The sequence below is a fragment of the Chamaea fasciata genome, unplaced genomic scaffold (assembly GCF_029207755.1).
Source record: "Chamaea fasciata isolate MVZ Bird 193981 ecotype frontalis unplaced genomic scaffold, bChaFas1.0.hap1 SCAF_10, whole genome shotgun sequence".
In the NCBI taxonomy this organism is placed as follows: Eukaryota; Metazoa; Chordata; class Aves; order Passeriformes; family Sylviidae; genus Chamaea; species Chamaea fasciata.
In genome coordinates, this window is record NW_027094095.1 from 24754860 (window position 1) to 24779702 (window position 24843).

A 24843-nucleotide genomic window follows, 5' to 3' on the forward strand; every position below is an offset into this window, starting at 1 on the left:
AGCTAGGAGCCTGCCTGGCCTGAGAATCCTAAACGCTTAATTTTAGTAGAAAAAACCATCAAAATCCAAGTCTTTTTTTTCCTGATCAGTGTAACCAGCAAAGGGTGTTTTTCCTCCAGATCCATGCTTGGAGAACAAGCTCCTTTTCCAATACCTAGGAAAGAGTGAGTTTCAGTTTATATCACAGTATTTTCCTGAATGGCAACATTACCAGAAGTTTCCTCCTCTTGTCAAAGCCACCTCTTTCCAAGTAGGAACATAACCACAGGAACTTCCACCTTCAATCAGAATTCCAGGGAAACCAGCCTACCGTTCCTAGCAGAGATGAGCAGGGCTAGACTAGTGCCTCTGATGGAAACTGGCACCAAGTTTCCTCCCTGACTACCCCAAGTTTGAGGGCTCTCACCCTCCTGCTGTTACCCTTCCCAGCCTGTCATTACTGACCTCCCCTGAAGCTGCCCAGGCCACTTTGGAATCCAGAACTGTGCAAGAAAGCCCCCAAAATTAACACACGGCCCTTAACGGCTTTTTGAGGAAATCACAGATTTTAACAAATAGCCAGTCTAAGGCAGCAGCCCTTGTCTAGGATAAGAGCTTGTCGGGACCTCGGCCAACATTGCCACAGGCAATGGTCTCCAAACAGATCTCAAACCTGACCTTTTCAAGTGAGACGTTTTTGTCAGATCCAAAGAGGGGAAATAAATGATTCAGGGCCACACAAGGCTCTGTCACACAGGTCTGAAACCAGGCTGACAGGACGCGATAACCTGGGGATGAAAAACAGTAATGGGAAACCTACAGCATTCTGGTTTGCAAACATAAAAAAAAGAGAAAAAAAAGTTTATGCAAACATATTTCAGTCTGCCTTGCTTGCAAGCTGTAGGCTTTCAGCTGTTTGCCAGTCTGGGGATGCAATTAGACATCAGCATCCCTTGGCTTGTTCATACACTGACTAAGATTAAGCACAAAATCAAAAAGAATAACAAATAGGACAGCAACTAATGAGCAATAAAAGAACATCCACAAGCCAGTATCTTTGTGTTCTGACTGATATTGAAAAATAATTGCTTCCCACCAAAGTGGCATAATCACACTCTCTTTATGGCTGGCAAAAAGAAGAAAAAATAATTTTTTAATGTTATTTCTTACAAAAGAAATTCTTCAAGATGTGTTTCCATGTCTAATCTATAAAAATGAAAAAAAAAAGCATTTGAGAAAGTCAGATTTGTTTAATTAAATATTATACAGGAAGAAATTACTAAAGAAATGATTGAAACCATTTGGTATCCTCAAGTTGTGCAATATTTACACTGCATAAATATGGCAATTTCATTTTAAACTTGCTTCCAAAACCCATGATGCTTACAGGATCCTGCTGTCTCTTTGTGTCTATGGTTTTGTTTTTATGATCTCCCTTGAAATATTCTGAACCCACGGGCAAATTTCAAATCTATTAGACAGAAGAGCAGCTGTCTCCAAGAGAGCCCTTTCTTATATATTTTATGAATACAGATGGCTGGAGAGAGACTCACTGATCTCCCCTGTGGAAAGAAAAGTTGCAGAGTGAGACTTTCTAGGGACATTGGAGACCCATAAAGATAATACAAATGCCCTAATTAATAGAAATGACTCAGCTACAGTTCAAACGTTATTAGACTGCTGGGAATCCAAGCAAATGACCTAAATCCATAGGAAACCAGGCTTCATTAATGTTGCTCCTCCCAGTTAAGTGTTTGAGGATCAGAGGTTTAAGTCCAAGTGGCTTCATGTGAACCAAAGTTTAGGTGGTTAATGCCCTCAGCCTGGGATCTCACCTAATCTGTGCATCTGCTGCATCCAACCCAGCTAAGTCCTACCTGGGGGTCCCTCTTGGGGCCTCTCCACCTGATGTGTGTCACCACCCTAGCAAAGTGCAACCTTGGGTGAGTTGTATGAAAGTTCTGAGTCCCCTTGGGCAGTATAGCAGCACTTATTTCATGCAATTTACTAGGACTGTCCTGCAAACTGAGCTTTAAAATAAATGCTCAAAGCAAAGCTAGGGGTTTTCCTGCAAGGGGAAAAAAATGGATTCCTCTGACCATCTTCAGCCTCCAGTAAAACTCAACTTATATAAGTAAAAGCTACTTTTCCATTATGTAACGTCTTAATATTTTATGTTCTAGTTCTTTATTTCTCATGCCCACACTCGATACTGAAGGAGTTAAAAATTAGTACTTGTGGCTTATGGTTTGAAGTTCACAGTTAAACACATGGTGTTAGGGCCCACAAAAGAACAGGATGAAATTCCAGGAGACCAAAGCAATTAATCTAACAGTCTCTCCTGACATTAGAAGTTTTGAGGCTATCTCTTGAGCGTTTTTAATTGATTGTTTCATTTTTTCAAATACTTATAACCATCATCTAAAATATTATTATTTTTTCTCCTCATATTAAATAAAAAAAGCAAGTGAACATAGGAATAAGGAAATTAATCCTGGATTCTACTAAAACATCAAGAGGAATTTTACCAAATGTCAGTCTTCTCAAGCTGCGTGTATTTATTTAAACCATTTTGGTTAACAGCAGACTGAGGGGGTAACTTTCAGACGAGGAGTTCTGCAAATATTTTAAGTAGAGTTTTAATTGACCCAGTTTGACATTAAAAGCACTTTTTAGACTCTTGATATTGTTAGCCATTTAAGATAAGTGGCAATAAATACAGATTAATTGTAGCGCATGAAATGAAATCGTGGTGCTGCGGCGGGCCAGTGAAAAGGCCCTTTGTGAGGCAGGGAGGTGCAGGATCGTGTGTTGGGGTTAGGCTGACAGAATCTCCCGTCAGGCTCAGCCAGGCTTTTGGTAGCTCACGCTGGGACCAACTGCAAAGACAACAAACTTTGGGCAAAGGCAAGCGGGGTGATTGGCAGGTCTGAAGGAAAACAAAAGCGCCAGGACCAAGGGCTCCCTTTTGACGGGAGCGCTGCGCAGAGCAGGACTTTAAACGAAGCCAACACTGGGGCTTTTATTGTGTGGGAGACGACTGAACCGGGAATGTAAATTCAGGAAGACAACTTCTAAGATGCTGGTGTTTCAGAGAAATGCTGAGTAAATACTACAGACTCGGTGAGTGACCCCCACAGGGGAGACTATCTGGTGAGTCTTTCCATAATGCTAAAATAACAAAACAGAAAACCCACCCACATGCCTTCTTATTTGCCTCTAAGTCTTGCATGCAAAAAACCAAGAGATGTCAGAAGGCTTTTTCAAGGGGTCTCCAGGTCCCAATCACTCCTCACTGACAGCACATACACAGATTTGCCTGGCTGTAAGAGAACAGTGAAGGATCAGACACATGGGATGACAAAATATTTTTTTTTTTCATTTTGACTGTTTGCTTCCTCCTTTGCAAAAGGGATAACCATGCCTGATGAACAGAATAGAGAGCCTGCTCTCCTGTCTGCAGTTTTGTCTCCAGGCAGACCAGGCTATGAATGACTGTGCTGGCACTGAAGTGGCTTTTGTTCCCTCAAGCCAAGAGAAGAGAAAAGATGGAAACTCTTTACACTTCTGCATGTCCAAATCCACCTCTTCCATGCAACCACAGAGATGGAGAGTTTGGGGTTCACAGACACATCTGCACAGTGGACAAAATGTTTGGTGAACCTTGGGCTCCAACCATATCACATGACAGGACAAGAAAGTTGCACACGGTTGGGTGTTACAGCTCCTTCTCTCACCTCAAAGAAACCTAGCCTGGATGAGTTTTCCAGAGCTGGTAGCAGAGGACTTTCTTCTCCCCTTAAGACCACACCAAGATGCCCTCCAAGGTATGATAGAAAGCAATCCTGTGTCAGTCTCCTGCTTGCAAATCTGCCTCAGAACTAACAATGTTCTACCATTGGCAGCAATGCAAAACGTTGCTCAGGGAGTGCTCAGTGCACTCAGCAGCTTGTTCAAGGTCAGGTAGAGGTAAGGACAGAACACCCTGAATTCTTGACTCCTGCTCTCAGGGTTCAATAAATCCCACTCATCTGAAAGTCAGGCATCTGTTGGAGGCCAGTTTTCTAGGTTTCCTCTGTGGTCAGAAGAAAGACATCTCCAGAGGGCAATTCTTTCCATCTTAAAATATGCATCTGAGGTAAGTGGAAGGATTTGTCCTCTGAGGATTTCAAAGGAACTGATGGTTTTATACAGAACACACACTGAACTTTCAGACACCTAAAGTTCAAGAGGGAGAGAGCCTCACCCCAACAGCTGCCACTGTTACAAAGTCATTAAATACATAATTTTCAATCTCAAGCAAAAAAAAGTAAAATTAAGCACTAACCCTGGCTTGGCTTTTCTGATCTCCATCTGCATTTTTCTTTGGAAAAGTTTCAAGTACTTTCCTCATCACAATGTTTTCTGAGCATCTTCTCCAACTGCTATGTGACAACCATCTCCTTGTCTGATAAGCTGAAGTTGCAAACCCCTTTCTTCCTGGTCATGCTTTACCCCTTCCTTTGTTTCTTAATTTTGTTCCCCACTGCCAGTGAGCTGCTTCAGCTCTCAAGGGAATGACCTTGGTTCTGGGGAAAGTGTTCCTGAACTCTGCACACAGGAATGCTGCCCCAGGCTGCCTCCTGGACTCACAGGAGTTTCTGATGCTCTTTTCACCCCTTGTCCACTTAAGAACATTTTTGGGCATGGTTGATGGCACACTTGGCCAATTAGCAGTAGTGAGGCTGCACAGTTTGAGTGCCCACGACTCATTAGGTTTATAGAGTCCTGGAGCCATGCCTCGGTCACATTTATTAACTTGCTCCCTGCTACTGCTCTGGCCTTGAGAATGAACACCTCATTAGAGGGCAGCCCAGAGGTAATGTGGCTCCTCAGATGCTCTAAAACAATAACTATTTGCTGTAAACATCATCATTACATTTAAACTATGTCATGTCTGATCTATTTACTACACACCAAACCTTCCCACATGCAGAGGAACCAGAAAAATGCTGTTGTCTATGGCAATGTGGCTCAACTCCCTCTCCCATTGGGATTTTCCGAGCTCAAATAAAAGTTGAGTTCATGCTGTGCCCTTTCAGTGGACACATACTATGAATGTCTTTTTCTTCTATCCAATCACTTATTTTCATGAAGCATGCAAGAACTTATTATCTTGGAGACTCAGCCATCTGTCAGGTTTGGTTATAATCAGCCAACAGATGAAAAATTTACGAGGGAGAAGGACATAGTCACACACACCTATATATACACACACACATACTCACAAACACTGCCATTGCCCAAGCCTCATTTCCTTAGGAAACCAGATTAAAAATAGCATTGATGTCAATAATGAAGTCTTTATTTCTTTGGCAGATCTCTGTTCCTTTTAAACCAATCCTCCCAGTGAGAGGTACTGCAGAATTTTCAACTGGAACCAGACCAGATCGCTAAGTGATAAGAACCTCACAGCAGTTTCACTGTACCTCAAACACCTCAAGGAAAAACACAAAGTGAATGTGAATTCTGTATAAATACTGAAAACTGGTGCTGAATTTCATACTGAGTTAACCCAGTGGTGGCATTTGATTTTTCTATCCATTTACCTTCAGTGTATAAATACTATTTTAAAAAGTTTGCAAACCTCAGTATTTAAGGTATTTCCCATAATAAAGTACAGAAAAATACTAAAAAAATACTTAAGTTATTAATTTAAATACAAGTCACATAGGTTTCAGTCCTGCAATTATTCCAGGAAAATGATGGGAGATTTCACTTTTCTGACAGATAGTTCCAATGCTGAACTCCACCAAAATGTTGTGTTTAGATTAAAAAGGTGTTTGGAAGATCTCTGGCAGAGCAATTGTCAGGCAATAAGCAAAATTTTATCTAAATCTAAGCATCTGTTAGGTCACACTGATTGTGTCTTGCATACTGTAAGTTCCAAGGTGGATTCATCGGGTTTTGTTTATTCACCTACCTCTTTATTTCCACTGCCCCCCTGGAGGCTGACTGGGAGCAAAGCCTGGTAGTTCTGAATTCATATTTTGCCATATTTCAGCTCACAACTCTTTAGCAAACTTTTCTAGGAAGAAGGGCTTGTCTACCTCCAAGTCAGTCCATTTTTTGCCAAGAATTACTGTATTTTCCAGTTTTGTGAGTAATCTCCTAAAAAACCAATTTGAAACAGCAACACTTTTCCACAGATTGAAGTTTCTTCTCACTCCCCATCAGTCCAGTCCAGTCCAGATTCAGGGTTTCTACTGAAGAGAGCAGAAAGGGAGCTGAGATTCAGGCATGAACCCGAACGTTTTCCAGTTTCAGATGGCAGCTCAGCTATTGGACTTGGGCCTGAGCCCAGTTTCAGTTGCCACCAGATCTATTTTGTCCAAGAGACCTCTGTTGCTTTCTGCAGGCCTCCATAAAATGCCTGAACGGTGGCAGAGTTTGTGTTTTGAATGTCTAAGAGAGGTGAATAACTGAAGTTTACGACATCTCGTCTTGCCGGCTGGAGCTCTAATTATTTCCCTTCTGCCCCTCTAAGTAATTCTACCCTCACTTTACATTTCTGATGTTTAAATATTGTTTTTGGGCAGAGGTATACTGAGCATACATTTTCTTTTCCTTGACACATCTCTTCTGATCTACCAGAGAAAATAACAATGAAACTGGGATTTAATAGGCTTATAAAGAGGGTATTGATGTGAAAGTCGCAGCCTACACTAAAGACCTGAAATGACAAATAAATAATGTCTCATCCAGGTGCACATGCCAGTCACCTTGATGTCAGTTGCAGAACTACCATTAATTCCATGAGAATAGGATCTGATCCCAAATCCATAAATCCTTTCTCAGCAAGTTTTCTCTGATGATATTCCTGGCACAACCATGACTAAGAAAACCTGAAACTCTCACAAGAACGCCCAGTTTAATGAGATTTCCAGTCCCAGTTTCCATACCAGTAAAAATCCTCAAGAAATCCACATAAATTACAGCCAGGCTTTCTAAAACTTTCAGTTTTAAATCCACTTTTGCAAAACAACTGACTCCAGCCAACAGTTCTGCCCTGCCTTTCCAGGGCACCAAGACTACCACTGGTTCTTCTCTATATGCAGTTTTCCTGCAACTTGGCTCTAAAACTGGTCAGAAATGGCGTGAACCTCTAAGAGACCAACACCACAAGCAGTACAAACTGGTTCCTTAATATCTGGCTTTACTAAATTCCCTTTCCAGCTTCGGCTCCAACAGCTGGAGGCTCCAAGAGTGGAACTGCAGGGAATTCAGCTATGGTGGTCCAGGATGCCTTGGGACATCCCTGCTCCTCCTCCGGAGTATGCACCCAGGCAGAAGAAAGGAATGTGAACTCAGGCCAGCCCCATCAACTTGCATTAATTTGAAACACCATTGAAGGATCTTTGCTTGCACTCCAGGCTCTGAATTCAAGGAAGAGGAGCAATCAGACTTCCTTCTGCTCTGGGACACCACCAGACAGCAGGGGGACTGAAAGTACACTTGGGTGTAGAGACATTTTAATCAGTGCAGGCAGCACACAAAGGTATCCCAGCTGAGACAAGATCCTTGGATCCTTTACAATCTGCTTGCCTTTCACAGGAGCATCCCACAGAAACCTCAGTGTCAGAGGAAGGTTGCCAGTCTTTGGGTTCACCTCACTGCTCTTTTAAAATCTTCCCAACAGCACCGTTAGAGCTGGATGGGAATTTTCAGCTGAGTTTTGGGATGGGAAGTGATGAATTGTCTGGCAGCCATATATTGATTTCAACACTCCCATTATGAAATCTAGAGTTATATGGGAGCTCTGCCTGGTCTCCTGAGAGCTTACAGGGTGGCCTGTGGATTCACAGCAAGCTCTTGCATGTGTGTGTGGGTGAAAAAGTACTTCATCCCATGCTTAAGCCCATTTCTGTTCAGCAGAGTGCTTAAGCCTCTCATGCTTCTTCAGTTCTGAAGAGAAAATTTCCCAAATTTTGTCTACATTTTTTACATCTCAGATGTTGAAGAGAAATACAGCAAGGACATAGCCCAAATCCCTACATTATAAGGCAGGAGTGGCCAATAGGGTTTCTTTCCTTTGAGAACAGAGAGGCAGAATTAGACTTTTACAGCAGAACTTGGCACAGGCATAATAATAAATATGGTATGAAAATGTCAGGGATCCAGAGGAGCTGACATTAATGTATGTGCTTCTTTAAACCCAAATCCTACTGCGTACAGGCAACTTTCCCCATTCATCACGGGCAAAATTACACCAGAGATGGTGAATGTACACACTGCAGTTTGCAAGGCTCATTTGAGTTGCTTTCATCATTTGTTTGAATATCTGCAACTGGAAAACAAAGACCTGGATTTGGGGTTGCACACGCTTTCGGTGGAGTAACAATGAAAGCAAAGGTGGGTAGCAGCCAGGCAGGACTCCCTGCTGAGGACAATGAATTCTCCACCAAACACAGTCCAGGGCTTGTTCAGCTTACCTCAACAGTTCAGGTGATAACATACCAGGGGAAAAAACAAATTGAAACCTCAAATACTGGAGTCTTTTCTTTCACCTGCTACGTCTTGCCTTCCTTGGCTGGTACAGGTAATGGAGGCCTCAAGACAGCTCTCACCATTGCACAGGCTGTGCTGTGTTTCTACAATCATTATCTTGTTATACAACAGGAGTTTCTCAAATCAGAATTACAGGAATCAGCCTTCAGAACAGAAGTTCCCTTTTCACAAAAGGGTGGTGCCGGCAGGTTTATTTTGGCCTCCCTAACTGAGGTACTCTTTGCCGATTTAAGCTTCAGGTGAAAAGCAAATATTCAGGGACTTCAAAATCCCTGTATTATACAAGATCAATGTACATTAAAAAAATTCCCTTGAATTTTTTTTTATTTTTTTTAAAGGCTGCAGGCTGGATTTGCACTTGGAACAAGCTTTTCCCCAGTGGAGGATCTCCTGATTTACAACAGAGTGTCTGAAAAGAGAATCAGGCATTGACTGTTTAATGAAGACTTTTAAATGAATCAGTTGCATGGATTTGGTCAAAATTAGCATGCAAGTCTATTTCTAAAAGCAAAGTGATACTTTGCCTTAAAGACTAATAGTAAAAGAAGTCCATACACAAAACCAGGCTGACCTCACTACAAGCATCTGGATGCTCAAATAAACACGAGCAGAGGGAATTCTAGCATCTGCAAACTGTTAATTCACCCTTTTCTTCTCTTTTGTAGGCTGGCCAAGTTCAATCTCCTGGTCGCCAACTTCTTGCTCCACTGAGACAATCCCGTTGATGAACTGTGCTGGTGATGTCAGTAGCACCACTAATCAGCATTGGATCAGGACGCCTGACCCGGGGGATAAAGTCTCTTTATATTCCAGCCTGCAAGTGCTTTCTTTTTCCTTTTTTTCCCCTCCTTTTTTTTTTCCTTTTGTGTTCTACACAGGATCCAAGATGATGAGTGAAAATCGTAAAGAGCTCCACAATCCTGGTGGAGAGAGGACTGGACTTCCAATGAGTTGGCTCCCAGTGACTCAACAGTGGTGTTGGTGCCTGATTTGCACTCAATACTGCTTTAGTTGGGAGTGCAAAGAAGCTATTTGCATATTCAACATCTGTAAATCCCTATCCCTCAGTGTGCAGTTGGACAGCGGCCTCAAGGCACTTCCTTCCTGAAAAAACACTTCCAAGTAACTCATGTGAACCCCAGTGCCAGATCCCATGGCAGGTGCTAATGGCTTACACAAAGGCTCTCAGGATTTTAATTAGTTGAGTTTCAGTTGCTCATAGCATCTATCACTTCTTTTTCTTTTCCAAACTACTGAGTAGAAATACGGTTCTCCAACAAAATCCCACTAGCAGCTCTCCTTTGGCCCCTTCCCCCAAAATTCAACATCCATAATTGTTCCAGCTCAGCTGTGGTCAGCTCGGTACCTGTTGATGAAGCATGTTCAAGCTACATGATCTGGATATCTCCTCAGGCATGCTTTAGGTTTCAGAGAAAAACAAGAACATCTCAGTGGTGATCCAGACCATTGCGGACTTGAGTCATCTTGGAGATGTCCATAAGTCCTGCTCATTGCAGAAAGTGAAGAGTGAGTCTGCTTCTGTCTTTGGTATGCCAAGTATCTAAAATGATGTGTGCTGAAATTCCCTTGGGAATCCTCTGCAGAGAGGACAAAAGGGAAAGAGCTGGAGATGAGGACTACAAGTAGGAGATTTTATATTCTTGTTGTGCTCCTGTACCAGCCCCATCCTATAGAAAAGTTGCACAATTCCCTCTTTCCCTACTGAAAACAGAGCGCAACCCACTTCTGAGCCCCATTATGAAGAACCACCAGAGAACATCTACTTTGGTAGCAAGTAACTGCTGTTTGAGAGCTTGGATTAGATGACCTTTAAAGGTTTTTTTCAACCCAAACTATTCAATGATTCCTGCTAAGAGTCTAATTTATGATGATCAGAATCATTCCTGATGATGCTGCCTGTCCAGTGATGATTGAGAGAATGCTGAAGGATGGGCAGGGAATTCACCTGTTCTGAGCATGGAAACAATCAAATTCTACTTCTACTGTTGCTACTCTGGGACGGATTCTCCTGCTTTCATGGCAGCACACAGACATCTACAGGAGAGCCTGTATTTATTTTCTTGCAGAACATCTCAGAAATTTAAACCTAATCCATCAACAAATATGTACCTAAACTCAGCCCCCTAAGCCTGCAGATGAGCAAGAGTGCTCTGACTTTCACACAAACAGACCTCTGTTATCACCAGCTTCTTCACGAGCTGTGGGCAGTCTGGCTTCCACCACACCACAGACAACTACTGTGTCCTCTCTGACCTCTCAGATGCTGTGGGGGCTGGTGGGATGGTTTAACATGTGCTTCCTCCACCCCAGAACTGTGATCCAGAGACAATTTGGTTTCTCTCTTGCCATGGGAGATGCAATGGCACTTGCATGTCAACTCTGTCTCAGTAAAAGAACATTCCCCATGATATATTTATTATTTTAAGAAACAAACCCCACTGCCTTAAAGCCTACTGATTTGGCTGCTAATAAACATTGTGAACTGGAGCAGCATCTGAATTTCTAAAGCAGTAAATCCAGCTCTCAGCTAAAAAACTGACAGCTCTCATAAAAGAAAGAAAGAAAAAAATGCAAGTAAAACATCCTAAGGAAATTATCGTTCAAATTAACTGCAGACATAAATTTATCCATCTGTTATCATAAGTGTTACTTGAAAATTATTCGCCCATAAAAATGAAATAAACCAGGGTGGTTTTTTTCTTAAACATTGACTTCATGTGTATGGTCTTAGCTGCCAAAATATTAACTCTTTTTAACAGGCCGTGTGCTCTTGGCTGTGTGTCTCTTTCTTGACTGTAAATGGACCTTTATAAATTGTCTATATAAATGATGTCTAAGGCACTTCACTGTTATTACAGATCAATAATTCCAAGTAAACATCATGATTTTCAAAACACAAAACCCAAGCAAATGCCCAAATTTTACTTGGAAGTGCTCTTATTTAGCTACCTTTATTCATTCAAAGGGAAAAGTTAGCCTTAACCATTAAATGAAAAATATCATTTAACTTCACAAACAATAACTGCTGTTTCATTCCTAGGGTACAGTTACTGTTAATACAGGTACGGAGACATTTTCACATTAAGTCTGAACATGGTAAACGCTGGCAGGAGTGGAACAAAGTCTACAGAACTGGGTACAGAGCTGGGTCTCTTTTACCCAGAGCCTGTATTTTTCTTGGAGAAGAGAAAGAAATGAAAGTAGAAAGAATAAATGGTTATTTTCACTTCTACGTGTTTTATAAAGGAATAAATTAAAAGTCTGAATTACTCCAACACATTTAAATAGCAAGTAAAGTCATGGAAGACAGAAAAGGGGGAAAACTATTGAATAGTCTATTTTTTTATTTTTAAGAATGACAGAAAACTGAAAAGTTCCTTTTAGAATTGTGTAATTTTTTTTTTTTTGTTTTAATACTTTTGACTGGAACAAAACCCCCATCTTTCAACAGCATGAAAAAACTTTGCTTCACTTTCTGAAAAACTGTTTTAGCTCAGCTTGCTTGGATATTCAAGTGCCTGTTCCCTGCCCACTCCTTTGTCCCCAGGATTTGTTTGTTAGATGTTTCACAGCCTCGTGCTGTTACAGGCCAGACTCAGAACCAGCTCTCCTATGATGCACCACAAGACCTTTGCAGCACAGCTCTAAGTGGCACATAGTGAAACTTTCAGTAGGAATCCCAGTTTACAGGAGAGCAATGACACCTGGCATTTTGATTCACATCTGCAAAAATGGACTTGTTTTTCCAGAAGCAAACACAAAAATTCTGTTTTCCACAAAAGCCCAAAAAACTATCAGCTGAAAGCTTTTGATCAGCCTTCTTTTTAACAGGAAGGCAGGATGAAGAATGGAGAAAATCTATGTATAAAATAGGTAATAACCAGCCCATAAACATGCAGAGTTGCTCAACTAAATTAATTTGCCTGCTGTATTCCAATCAATTCAATGGCCACATCTTCCACCTGAGAGCTGAGTGGGTGTTTCCAGTGATGACCTGACCTCCAGATCTGATGGGACCAGGGTGTAGAATCTGTCCCTATGGGAAGATTATTTAGATCTGGTCAGAGGGGTTGCCACATCTCCCTCCACCTGAGTGAGCGATGTTTTTCCTTGATGGCAAAGTGCGTTTTTTTGTTATAGGGACAAGGCTTTACACTCTGCCATGTTTCAACCCAGGAGGGATTTCTGACCACACCACTTTCTGCTGACAGACACCTGCATCCTCCAGCTCAGTGGCACCAGGCTCCTGCACCACCAGGCTGCCAGAATATCATCATCTTGTTTTTCATTTGAAGCTGCTCACTGGATTTGTTTGGAGTTTTTTGTGGGGTTTTTTTGGTTTTACAGTCCTGGAGCAGGATACACGGAGCCAAACGTGACTGCAATTTGCAAAGACACCTGTGTGGTGCCTTCTGCCTTAGTCAAGCTTATTATGCTAATTCATTATTAGATGCTACAGAACTACCCATCTATGGCACTGGCATCTTAAAATAAGCTGAGGATGATGCCCCAAGAGAGCAACAGAGCCTCAATTGCTGCATGCAGCTGTGCAAAAGCCAGGTAAAACTTCACTACAGCAGCATCCACAAGGTACAGCTCCCTGCAGGGAGGCCACCAGAGGAAAAGGCAGGGCTCTGCCTCGGGTGGGCTGTTTTCTGGGAGAGATCAAATTTCCCAGCCCCTTGGCTCCAGTTATACCTGGGAGTAACAGGATACCTGTGAGTCCATATGAATCATCCTGCAGGGCTTGGGGCTCTCTCCTAGAGCAGCCCTGGTCTGTAAAACTGCATTTGTTGAAGTGTTTCCAAGGTGCTTTTCTCATAACAGGCTTATTTTCTTACTTATGAAAATACTTATTTTCCTAATTTTATTTGGCAGCACAGTTTTGTCTGATTCTTCCTTTCCCAGAAACTATGATGGAGATTATGAAATTTGGAAAACAATTCATAATACACATATATTATTTAATTACTATTCATTCATTAGTTCCAAAATCCTAAGAATTAAGTGATTAAGGCAGAGAGCATGCTTGGCATAAAGGGCAATATCTTCTGAAGCACATTGTCCAGAATATTTTTTTTCAAATTATTTCCCCTTCATCATGTCAGCCTTAGAGATGCAGAATCTCAAATTGCACTGTTCTGGGAGCAAATAAACTCCCACAGACTCTATCATGCCTATCCTAACCGAAAGTGCATTCCTAAAATGTTGCACTTCAGGATTCATGGGAATATGTGAAAGCCTCAACTTTCATCAAAAACATCCTTTACTTTTATAAAAGGCAAAACCAAACCCTCAAATTTTATAAAACAATTTGAATTCATGACCTAAGCACATACCAAAGAAACTCCTCAAAATTGAAGAACTAGATACAAGGATGCAAAATAAAAGATTCATCAGTAAAACCCACTCTTCTAATTCAGTGGATGGGGAAAAGGAGGAAACAAAAATCCTACAGAAAAAAAAACCTGCATTTGAATCATAAGAGGAAATGAACTTGCCTGCACTTTGGTCACAAAAAAGTTATGGCATTGTAAAAAATTAATAATTTTCTTAGTGTTCACTGCATGAAGAAAAAAACAGCCCAGAGAAGAAAGCAGGAATTAATTTTAATTAAAGTAGGGATAGCCTGCAGGGATAGCCCAATTTGGTGAGAAAAGCCAAAGGGATGCTGGAACAAAGAAGCCAAAACAAAAAGCTTTCCTCGGCATCTCCCACATCCCAGTTTTCAATAAACCCGGCTGCTGTGTCTGTTCTGTCCTGCCACGCTCAGTGCTGGGGAAACAAAACAACCCAGCAACAAAGGCAGTTTTCAACATCACCAGAAATGGGCCTAAAAGACAAAATGAGACTTGCTCTTCATGAGCCAGCTTTCCCAAGGGATGCTCTCTGGGAGTTTCAAGTAGGTGCTCTCTGATGGGGACAGGGAAAGAAAGCTCAAACCTCCTGGAAGTTAAAAGTGCCTTTCTAAAGAATGTAACGTGGAATTAGCACCCATTGGCTTCATTTCACTTCTGTTATTAGCACAAATAGCTGCAGTGGGTTGGACTCATGACCTACCTAGTCCATGGTCTGTAGCTGATGCCCTGGAAAAATGTGTAGAGCACGACAAGTGGGCAGTGATGCCCAGTTTATCCTCTCAGCTCCATTTATGTACTGGTTAAAGGATTTCCCAAACTGGAAACTGTTATCTAAGCCATCATGTTCGATAATCTCCAATAAACCTCACTCCTTGGGTTAGAGAGGCTGGTTTTCATGAATGCTTTTATGAATGCCTGTCCAATTATGAGCCATCATGATATATTTTCCTACTGTAAAAACATTAAGCAAAACTCCTTGGCCAGAAATATCAGCCAAGCCTGAGATTAAATAAGCTTGGGAAAATTTAGTCCGGATACGCTCAAAAAATAAATACATCAAAATGCACGTGTCTCTGCTAGAACCCACAGTCTTTAATCAAAATTCCCACTGAAGTGAGTAGCGAAAGGTGATTTGTTGCCAAAGTTCATAGTGAGAGCCATGGGATGAGAAGCAAAGTTCTGTCAAAAATGAGAAATTGCCAAATAGAGAGAGCAGGAGGAGCAGATTGGTTCTCAACACAGCAATCTCAGGCTGCCTTGAAGTTAAGGGAGCTCAAAGAGATACTTAAGCTGGTGCTCAGGATTCTGCTGAGCTGGAGGCTGAACAGTTATTATTAATACTCTTATCACATAGAAATGTGAATTCCACCGGAAAAGAAATACAAAAAGGGAGAGAAAGGACAGTAGCATGTACTGTTGCAGGCTCATAGAAGTACTGCAGACATCTTTGTCCCGCAGACTTCAGGGAGAGCACTTAAACAGGAAGAGGGACACTTTGGATTTTTACCTAATGGTTTAAAATGCTGGTATTTAGCTACACATACGGCTCATGCACTTGTGCAAAGCCCCAAACCAGCCAGTCTGTACAGACACACCACCAAAGCAGCTCAGTCACCCATTGAGAAGGTCTAACTGCAGCAACCTCAAGAGGTTTGAAACTCTGGGCCAGCACCTGGACCCACACACATGTGCTTGTGCCACCAAAGGGTTTGTGTTCTGCCACTCACTGCCATCAGCACCTGGACTTGAAAATTCAAAGGCCCCTGAACCATTTTCTACACCCATAGCCAAGCAGCCCACAGGTCTGGGAAGAGAACAAACATGACAACATGAAAAGTGCTTACAGCTTCACATTTCTACAGCCAGATGGATAACAGTAATTGCAGCCTGTGTGCAGCCTGGCTGGACCTAGATCCACCTCCTACAACAACCCACTCCATTTTAGAAGTGGGTCTCGACAAACAAAAGGCTTTCTGCTTCAAAGGGAAGCCTCGTAAGAAAACTTCGTGCAGGCCCAGAGGCCTGAAGCATTTCAAACACTACTTCCAACTGTGGTAACGGAGTAAAACAGAAAAATCATGCCATACCTGCTCCAAAGGCAAAGAAGAAGCTCTTGTCTCTGTTCTCCCTTAAAAGTGACATCACTCTTCTCCCCATCCTCTCATTCCTCTTGTAGATGAGCTCCTGTCTGAAGTAGCTGTCTATTTCCTGAGCTGTCACCTGCTCGTGGGGTGGGAGTGTTGTGTTGATGAAGTTTGGGACCTGAAACAGAGGGAGAGAGAGGCCATAGCCCAGGTGGCATTGGTTAAGGACCCCACAAAACACTGCATGTTTTAATCCAGCCTTCTTTAAGCCACATGAGCCCTACTATCACACAAAAAACCACCAGAAGATCAGAGCATGGGAGGTTGTTAGGAACTCTCAAAAAAAAAATATCCCAATGAATATACTTTCTTTAAAAAAGTGAAACTAGTATTTTACTAAAGGAAACTTAAGTTGATTTTTCTCTGTCCCTTTGTCAAAATGTAGTTTCAGGTGTTACATTTGGGTGAGTTACTTGGACCTTTATTCTCTGCTTGTTCAAAAAAAATCATTGTCTGTTTAATACCAGATTCCTGTGATCTGTTTCAGCTGAGGTCACCATGAACTAAGTAAGGACTGTAAGATTTGGCTTGTGTATGTGCCTTTTTAAACCTTTAAAGTTTCAAAAGAGGAAAGGATAACAAATGCAGACACAGGAAGATGCACACAGGGTAAATCCAGTTAAATCCTTACATGCTATTAGGTCTCACCAGAGAAGACCATGCATTGCAACACATAAATCCCTGGAACATTCCTGATATATCTGAGGAAGAGACTTCCACAAGAACTGCTCCTTCAGTCCCTGCCTTTGTGAGGAGAGATGTTCACAGATACAGCAGAAAGGCTGAACCCCAAGGACTTTGGTCAAGGCAGCAGACCCAGGAATGAGCTAAGATCCAAGCTGTAACGGACAGATAAACCAAAAGTCTCTGATTATTAGGATAATGACTTGCTTTGACTCAGTTAAGGTCCCAGGTCTACCACAAGGGTTTGGGAGCCCACGTGCCCTGCAGAGAGAATAGCTGTGAGGGGGCAGTGTTTGATGACTGCTAACAAGACCCAAGCACATTCTGGTGATTTTCTGTGCCTCACCACTGGAAAGCAGCTTAAGCTGCAAACCCCAGATTCAGATTTCTGAGTCCCTAGGTACATGTAAAGCTGCCACGATTTTCAGTGTTAATCTGAGTCGGTGGTAATGACATTGCATGCACAGCCCATGAGGGGAACATCCCTCACTCGCTGTGCTGAAACACTTGGTGCAGTGACTCTGCTACTTGGGTTAATTAGAAATAATTAGAAATCTCTGGTTTTCTCCTATACAAAATTCCTGTACTCATTTTCTAAAACTTGCCTTCAGTTTTTGTTTTTCAGCCCACCTCTTCCCGTTCCACTTGGTCACATGGTTTTATCGCAACAATTTTTGTCTCTTCCCACCCTCTTTGCTCATGATGCTTCTCCAAAAGTTTTCAGCAAGTCTTAGGGAGAAAAACTGATTTCCATCTTCCCAGTGACTTTCCTTAAAGCTTTTTCATTGCAGCCCCATCTGCATTACTCCTAATATACATGAGGGACCAAGCAGCAGAGATTTCTCACCATGCATTATGCAGGATGAGTCTACATCTCACTCTGGATTCACACTAAAAGCTGTTCCCAGTTGAGTGAGACAGAAAAGGGGACCACATCTGCTGAACCAGGGGATCCCAAGGGGATGGAGATAACACTCTATGTAAGGGACTCTGCCACAGCCTCTTGGATCTCACAGGCAGCTGGACCTTTGATTTTCCAAACCGCTTCTCAACCTGCTTTGCCAAATCACCGTGCTCCTCACAGCATGTCCTTCTTTAGGGGTTCAGTCACATTACCCTGAGTCATTCCTTCCTCCAGGCTTTCCAGCATGGCTTGGCATCACCAGTGTAACTTGTGAACTCCTCAGAGCATGCAAGTACTTTGCACCTTGTTCTCAGTTTAGCCTTGAGCCAGCACTCAACAAGTCCCATCAAGTCAGACCTATTGGAGACACCAGTTTCCTGTGAAAACCCAAGGAAGTTGCCTCCATGTCTGGCAAGGATACATGTTTGTCTCAAAGGGATGGAGGAGCAGACTGATGGTGTCAGACAGATAAAATGCTGCTGGCTACAGCAGCAAAGGACATAGTGGATTTCGATCCTGGTGAAAGACAGGGAGAGATTTATATTGTAGGAATAAAGTCTGAGGAATGAGTAGCCGTTTTACACTTGCAGTAACCTCTGTAATGCAAAGCTGCTGGTCCATGGAGAGATCACAAACCTTTGCATCTCCTCTATACTCAGGCAGGAGTCAGGAAAGCCATTAGGGACAGAAGTGGAAGGTGACATTTTCTGGAAGCATCTGAGGGCTCAACACCCACATAACAGAAGTCTCTTCCTCCCAGCTTCTGGCTGAAGGGAAGTGAAGGCTGGGACCTGGTTTTGAATTACTTGAGATGCTTTGGGGTAAGCAGGGTACAGCCTTGCCTGTGAGCACAACCTGCTCCTACATAAAGCAGGAGCAGCAATGCTGGGGGACCAAGCAGCTTTGTGCATCCCACGGGTGATGGAGGTCTAGATAGCCAAAAACCAGATGTTGTATAAAGTCTTTGCCAAGGAGGGAAGCACCTTTCACCTCCTTGTGCAACTCCATCACTTCCAATCCAACATCCACATTTAACCTATAGTTTGTTCCTTCTCTTTATGTAACCTAAAATACAGTACACAAAACAGAGCCATTTACTTGCCTTTTTCCCCTTTTTTCTTTCTTTCCTTCTCTTCTGTGGGAATACGTTTGCCAATGGCAGACACTTAAAACCAAGGACTGGGTTTTGTCAATCTTTCCTCTCCTTGCCCAAGGAGTAAGACAAAGGAAGGCATCACCTAGACAGGCACAGCATCAGCTACAGGTCCTGCTGCACTGTGTGCATTCCTGCATTTCAGATGCCTGGCAAAAATAAAATCTGCATGTGTGTTTCAGCATGTGTGTGGCAGAGGACAGAAGATAAATGACTGCAGGAGGTGTGCCCCTACACAGTAGTGCAACCACACTCTGAGCTGTGACACTTGTCCCATTAATCACCTCCGCTCCTCCCTGTATCCAGGTCCTTTCCACAGTCAGTGACACACACCATGCCTGGCTTCAGGGAGACAGCTGCTCCTGTTGATTTAGTAAACCCTTAAACCAGACAGGGATCAGGAAGTCAAGAAACAGTCACACACAATTAGGAAAATTAACTGGGGCCAGAATTTAAGTTTGGGGTTTTTTTTGGGAAAAGAGATGATCTGGTTTTTTAAAAGGATGGGCTAAATACGCACCAAAAGGATGCACCTTCCCCCTTCTACTTTTGTTTTCACTCTGTGAAAAAATAAATTTTAAGATTTTAATGATATGAATCTGTTGTTTTTGAGCTGAGAGTGAATGGATGAGACATTTGCTGTGTCCCTGGGTGAGAGACTGATCTAATAATAGCTGAATGTTGCTATCAGTATTTAAATGTACACTGGAGTGCATAATGTGTCTGTTGAAAAATCCAAACTTCTAATTTTGTTGTTCACCTAGGAGAGAAACAGCTGGATCAGCAGAAAAAGACATCACCTGGGGTGTGCTTACTTCTAGTGGATACACATAAATAGATTCTTTACCTCCAGTCTCTGCAAGCTGTGCAGTTTTCTGAGAACCCAACCAACTCATATTTATATATAATTCTAGTGGAAACTCAATCATGTATCTCACTGAGGTGTTCAAAATAAAGAATATTTTGTTTTACTTAATAAGGTAGCATTCCTCCTTCGTTCTATTCCTATTTCCTTTAGATTACAACTCTCCTGTGGGCAGTACAGATGGACCCCAAACTCGGTCATTAGGTACTCCCTGCCTTTCTCAGTTAAACTTTTGAGGCTAAAGAAAGGGACTGTGAGAATAAAAAAGAAATCCCAGTCTTGCAAAAATTTCTTCCCCTCCCCACTGTCTGTGTAGTTTTACTTGAGTCAGTATCCCTGATGGAATATATGTGTGGATAAAGCTCTGTACACACGTCTGAGCTCACAGTGCTGTGGGATGCGGGCCATAATTCTTCACCTTTGAAGTCAGTGGGAGCTTTAGGGAGAAGAAAGAGGAAGGATTGTGGAGTGGTTATGACACTATCCTGAAAAAATGATTCTGCTCCCATGGGTGATACAAATCTCTTACATGATCACAAGCATGTCATTTGGGTTTAAACCTTCAAAGGAAACTCAGCACTTAACCTCCACTAAGTGTCTTTGAAGCATTTGGCTTTATTCCTCCTGCCTCTCAAAAGTCCATCTGTAAAACGGGGACAGCAAGACTTTCTACCTTGATGTTACATACAAGGCACTGGCTCAGTCTAGCTCTGGAGGGATCCAAAGGAAGGTCCAAAGCCCAACATGATGCTCAGCAGTAACCTCTCTTCCCATAAATTTCCACAGAGGCTTGGATTCTACTGCAATCATTAGCATAAGAGCTAACAAGATACTTAAGCTTAGAAAAATGCATCAGCCATAACTCAAGATCTATGCTATGCTTTCAGCTTTGTCTGTAGAGACAGAGAGACAGAAAAGAAAAAAAAATACAGACAAAAAGAAGAGAAAAGCAAAATATATTCATGTAGAGTCTTTTATCACATTTAGGGCTTACTGCCAAAGTTCAGCTGAAAATTCATGGACACAGGACTACATTAAAAGTACATTTTTTAATTTACTATTTTTTAATATTTTGACAAATATTCTGGGCAGAGGCACAATGCCAGAGTTGTGAATATCTATCTGCAAATAATTTTTTTGGACACACATAAGCACCATCATCTTTGATTACATTTTTTTCCTACTTTGGATTTATTGGCTACAGTGGAACTGCTCTAGACTCAGCCCAGTATCAAATCACTATCATATGTGAAGTAACAGTGTTATCGTTCCTACTCCTATGCACTACATTTCCCAATCCTCTGATAACCCTGTTTAGCCTTGTTCTGTTCCAGTGATGAGAGTGTATTTCTGGAATGTGCATTCAAATTGTACAATTATGTCAATCAAAAACCAACATTACCAACACTGGAATAAAGAGCTGTGTGCCTTTCTTCACCTGCTTGTGGGCAGAGGTGATCTTCAATCATAATTCTACTTGCAGATGGAGAAGAGGAGGCTGAGATTGGGAAATGGGAAGCCAGCCCCTGCCATGAAATCCACAGTGATCTTAAAACCTCTACAGTTATTATCTTCCTCTATCTTGGTCAATCCTCTTGGCTTTTGAGACTCCTCTCTCCCATTGTCCTGATCAGCAGATGACTCAAAGATTTCCAGCCTCATCTCCTGAGAAATATCCAAACTCCAGACTGCTCCACATACAGCATCAGCCCCGACAGCTGCAGGGGAATCTCTTAATAATGCAAGTGCCTTAGTTCCTTATTTCTCCTTCTCTACCCAGAGGGTCCACAGGCTAAATAGAGAAAACAGAAGGCAGCACACCCAGGGTCAAAAGAGACAACTATGGCAAGGCAGAGAGCTGGCCATCAGCTTCCAAAGTTCCAGTCCAGCACCTCACTACAAACCCCATCCATCCCTCCCTGACAAGAGGACTCCGCCTCCACACTCGTAATTCTTATCTCCAGTTGTGAGCAGGGAGTTGTTCCCAGACCACGACAACCACATTAATTTTTTTAAAACACGATAAAGATTGGGTTCTCTTTATTAGTCTTCTGGTTTATGAGCTTTACGTGGGCAGAGGCCAGAAGACAAGTATGGGATCCCGCTTTGAAGGATTTTCCTTGCACCATGCAGGTCAGGAACCTTTGCACAGTTGACAGCACTAGGCAAGATAAGGATCTCAAGAGCTGACAGGCAGCTTATGGGGGCTGCCAGGGAGCCAGGACAGCATCCCAAAACCCGCTGGCTCCTCCAGCAAAGCGAACGGCCCTAAATTCACACCAGCCCTTCTTGGGTCACAGGCTGACATATGAGCTCTAGTTATCATTCTTTTATGAAGGGAGGATACCCTCCTGTTAACCAGCCTTGACAAGGCATTGTGGCTTTTACTGCAGGGCTGCAAAATATACTGCTCCGGACTTGGAAGACACCTGTTCTCCTCTGATTTATGGACCCTTCTGGCATCTGGGATAGCAATATCCTCTTACCGCAGCCTCTGATAGGAAGGATTGAAATAGTGCAAAGTGAATGGGCTGTGAGAACAAGTATCTCCATGAGGAGGACGTGGCTGCCACAAAAGCATAAGATGCTGCCAACTCAACTGGTTTTCCTCCAGCACTCCCAAGAGTCCATCGTGAGGGAGACCAGCAATGGCCAAGGAGGGAGTGTCGGGTAAAACAGATTTAATCCAAAGCACACAGTTGGCAGCTGCCAAGAAGATAAGCTTCCAGCTTGTTATGGAAAAGGGAAACCAGGAAGGAGCAGTCTCCAGTTTGAGCATGTGATTAACCCATTGTGCCTTTCTTTTAAGCAATGTAAAATAATAGAAGTCTCCTTTTACTCCTGGAAAAGAAGTCTTTCATTTTTGGAGTAAAGTTCAGTTCCGTCACTCTTTTCCCTTTTTCAGAGTTGGAGGAGGGGAAAAGGCAAAAATACTTTTTTCTTGAAGGGAAGTGAAAAACACAAGCAAGAATATTTCTTGGGACCAACTCTGGGGAACCACTTCTGGCCATGAGCTAATCCCTGCCCACCTCCCATCAGTGCTCATGGTCCATAGATGTTGCACTTACTTCACAGTTCATGTTAGTGAGATTTCTGTAACTGGCCTCTCAGATTTAAAGCTAGTGGGATACCCCTCAGCATGCCATGGCGGCAACTTGGGTGTGAAAACAGAGGTCTTTGAGTTTCAAAGTTGTTACCTTTGAAACTCAGATCTAGGGGCCACTGGAGCATCTAAACTTGTAAATGCAGGAAAATTACAAATAGGAGAAAATGTGGAGGGGAAGAGCAGGCTGAATGCCAGTGAAGTCTCTATGGACAGTGAACGATATGTTTAAAAACCAGCTCTGCAGGTGACACAAAAGCTGTAGGAGTCATTGCTGGCCTGAGTGTAAAGCTGCCTGCAGGCAGGGTGGGCTGCAGCCCTTGGGCACTCCTGTATCGGCAGTTTCAGCCCCCGCTGCACCTGCGTGGACACCCGCCCTGGGAGCACCAAACCCATCCAGCCAGGGCTGTTCTTCCAGGTGGCACCTGGCCAAACAACAGCTGTGTGTCCTGCCTAGTTCTACCTTCTCTGTCCATTTGGGCCGAAACAAAACATATGAAAAAAAAAAAGAAAAAAAAGAAAAGAAGGCAGAAAGGCCACAGGGATGGGCTGTGCATCTCACACACTCACAGCTTGGGGGGTGATACTTCTGTCCCTCTTAAAAAATACTTTCAACAAATCCCTGAGAAGTCATGACCTCCATGTATGTTTTCTATTTGTTTTTCCACACCAGTTAAATAGTTGCTCTCCTAGCACTTGGGAAAAAAAAAGGAAAAGAAGAAGCAAGCAACACCAACCCCTCCTCCAAGGCCTCCCTCCTCACTCCAACCCCATCCCTGCTCCCCTTGGTCGCGATGCCAAAATATGCAGCCGGCCTCTCTATCTGAATGAATGTTTTGATTAAAGAAGTCTTAACAAAACACAGTCAGAACAATGATCCCGGCCCCCTTTCTGCAAGCTTCACCCAACTATGTGGAGTATATTTAGGACCAGATTACAGGGACCTGCTCATTAATTGACTAAGGATGACAAGCCTGCAATGTATGCAAATAAAGGTTTGGGTTTCGGAGGGGAGGGTAAATCTTAACAACATAATGATACTCCTGCCACATTTAAAACCCTTTTAACATTGGGATTTTTTTTGAGGCCAGCTTTCACGAGCTTGCAAACATATGGAAAAGTTCAAGTTTTTCTATTTCCCTTCCAAATAGGGAAAATAGCTTTCATTTCTTTGACAAAGAATATTTTTTTCTGTTCTGACACTAAAACCATCACCTATTATATTGCCATGACACCCAAGTAAAGATACTGATCAAAGGGCAAAGCAGGGCAATAAAGTGAAAAATCAGGGCCAGAAGGTTTGGGTTTGGGGTTGGTTTATTAAAGAACTGCAATTCTTTTTCCAAAGGTATTTTTCATTTTGTCTTCTGTTACACAGTGAGAGAACAGCTGGTTAGTAGTGGGTATAAACTCAGGTTTGGTTGTCTTGGATATGTATTGTTCACGGCTCTTCAATGAGTTTCTTTCCATCCCTGTTTAGTGAGATTCTAGGGAAAGCCCGAATGTGTATGTGAAATTTGCAATATTATTTTAACCTGAGGCGAGTCTGATCCAAAAAATATGACTTACACAATATCACATAACTTAGCAAGGAGCAGGAATCTGGTTCATAACAAAACAGCAGCTGGGCTGGGCATGGGACCTCGAGAGCTGACCCTCAAGGGAGTGCATTGCAGAGGTGGCTCTGCCTTCCTGTTTGGTCCTAGAAATAAGTCCAGGCTTCTCCCAGTCCAAAACAGCTTTCTAGTTATGCTGGCATCTAAAACAAACTGGATGATCACTTTTGAACTGATTTTAACTTTCTTTAAGGTGGGGTTACTTGAGAGGTCTAGTACCAGATGAAAAGGTAGAGAACATCTCCAAGAAAGCCTTTAGAAATGGAGCAAGGACCAGTGAGGAGAAAAATAAGGAATGATTCAGATTAAGTCACCCTTGAAACAGATTTCTTTCCATCTGATCTGGTGGAACTCTACAAGCCTTTGGGTTTACCAGCATCAGCCCTCTCAGAGGACAGAAGATCTAGGTCTGAAGTCACGATCAGAGAGCTCAACCAGTTTACACTGGAGACACCAGATCTATGGCA

At 42.6% G+C, this 24843-nt stretch overlaps 1 protein-coding gene across 1 annotated transcript in view; it reads right to left on the reverse strand.

The window, feature by feature from the left end:
• Positions 1 to 24843, reverse strand: part of LOC136294738 (metalloprotease TIKI2-like) — a 268794-nt gene that overhangs the window by 92936 nt on the left and 151015 nt on the right. Inside the window, exon 4 of the mRNA XM_066192779.1 lies at positions 15995 to 16169. Coding sequence (XP_066048876.1) covers positions 15995 to 16169 — 175 coding nt within the window. The remainder of the gene's footprint in view (positions 1 to 15994; positions 16170 to 24843) is intronic.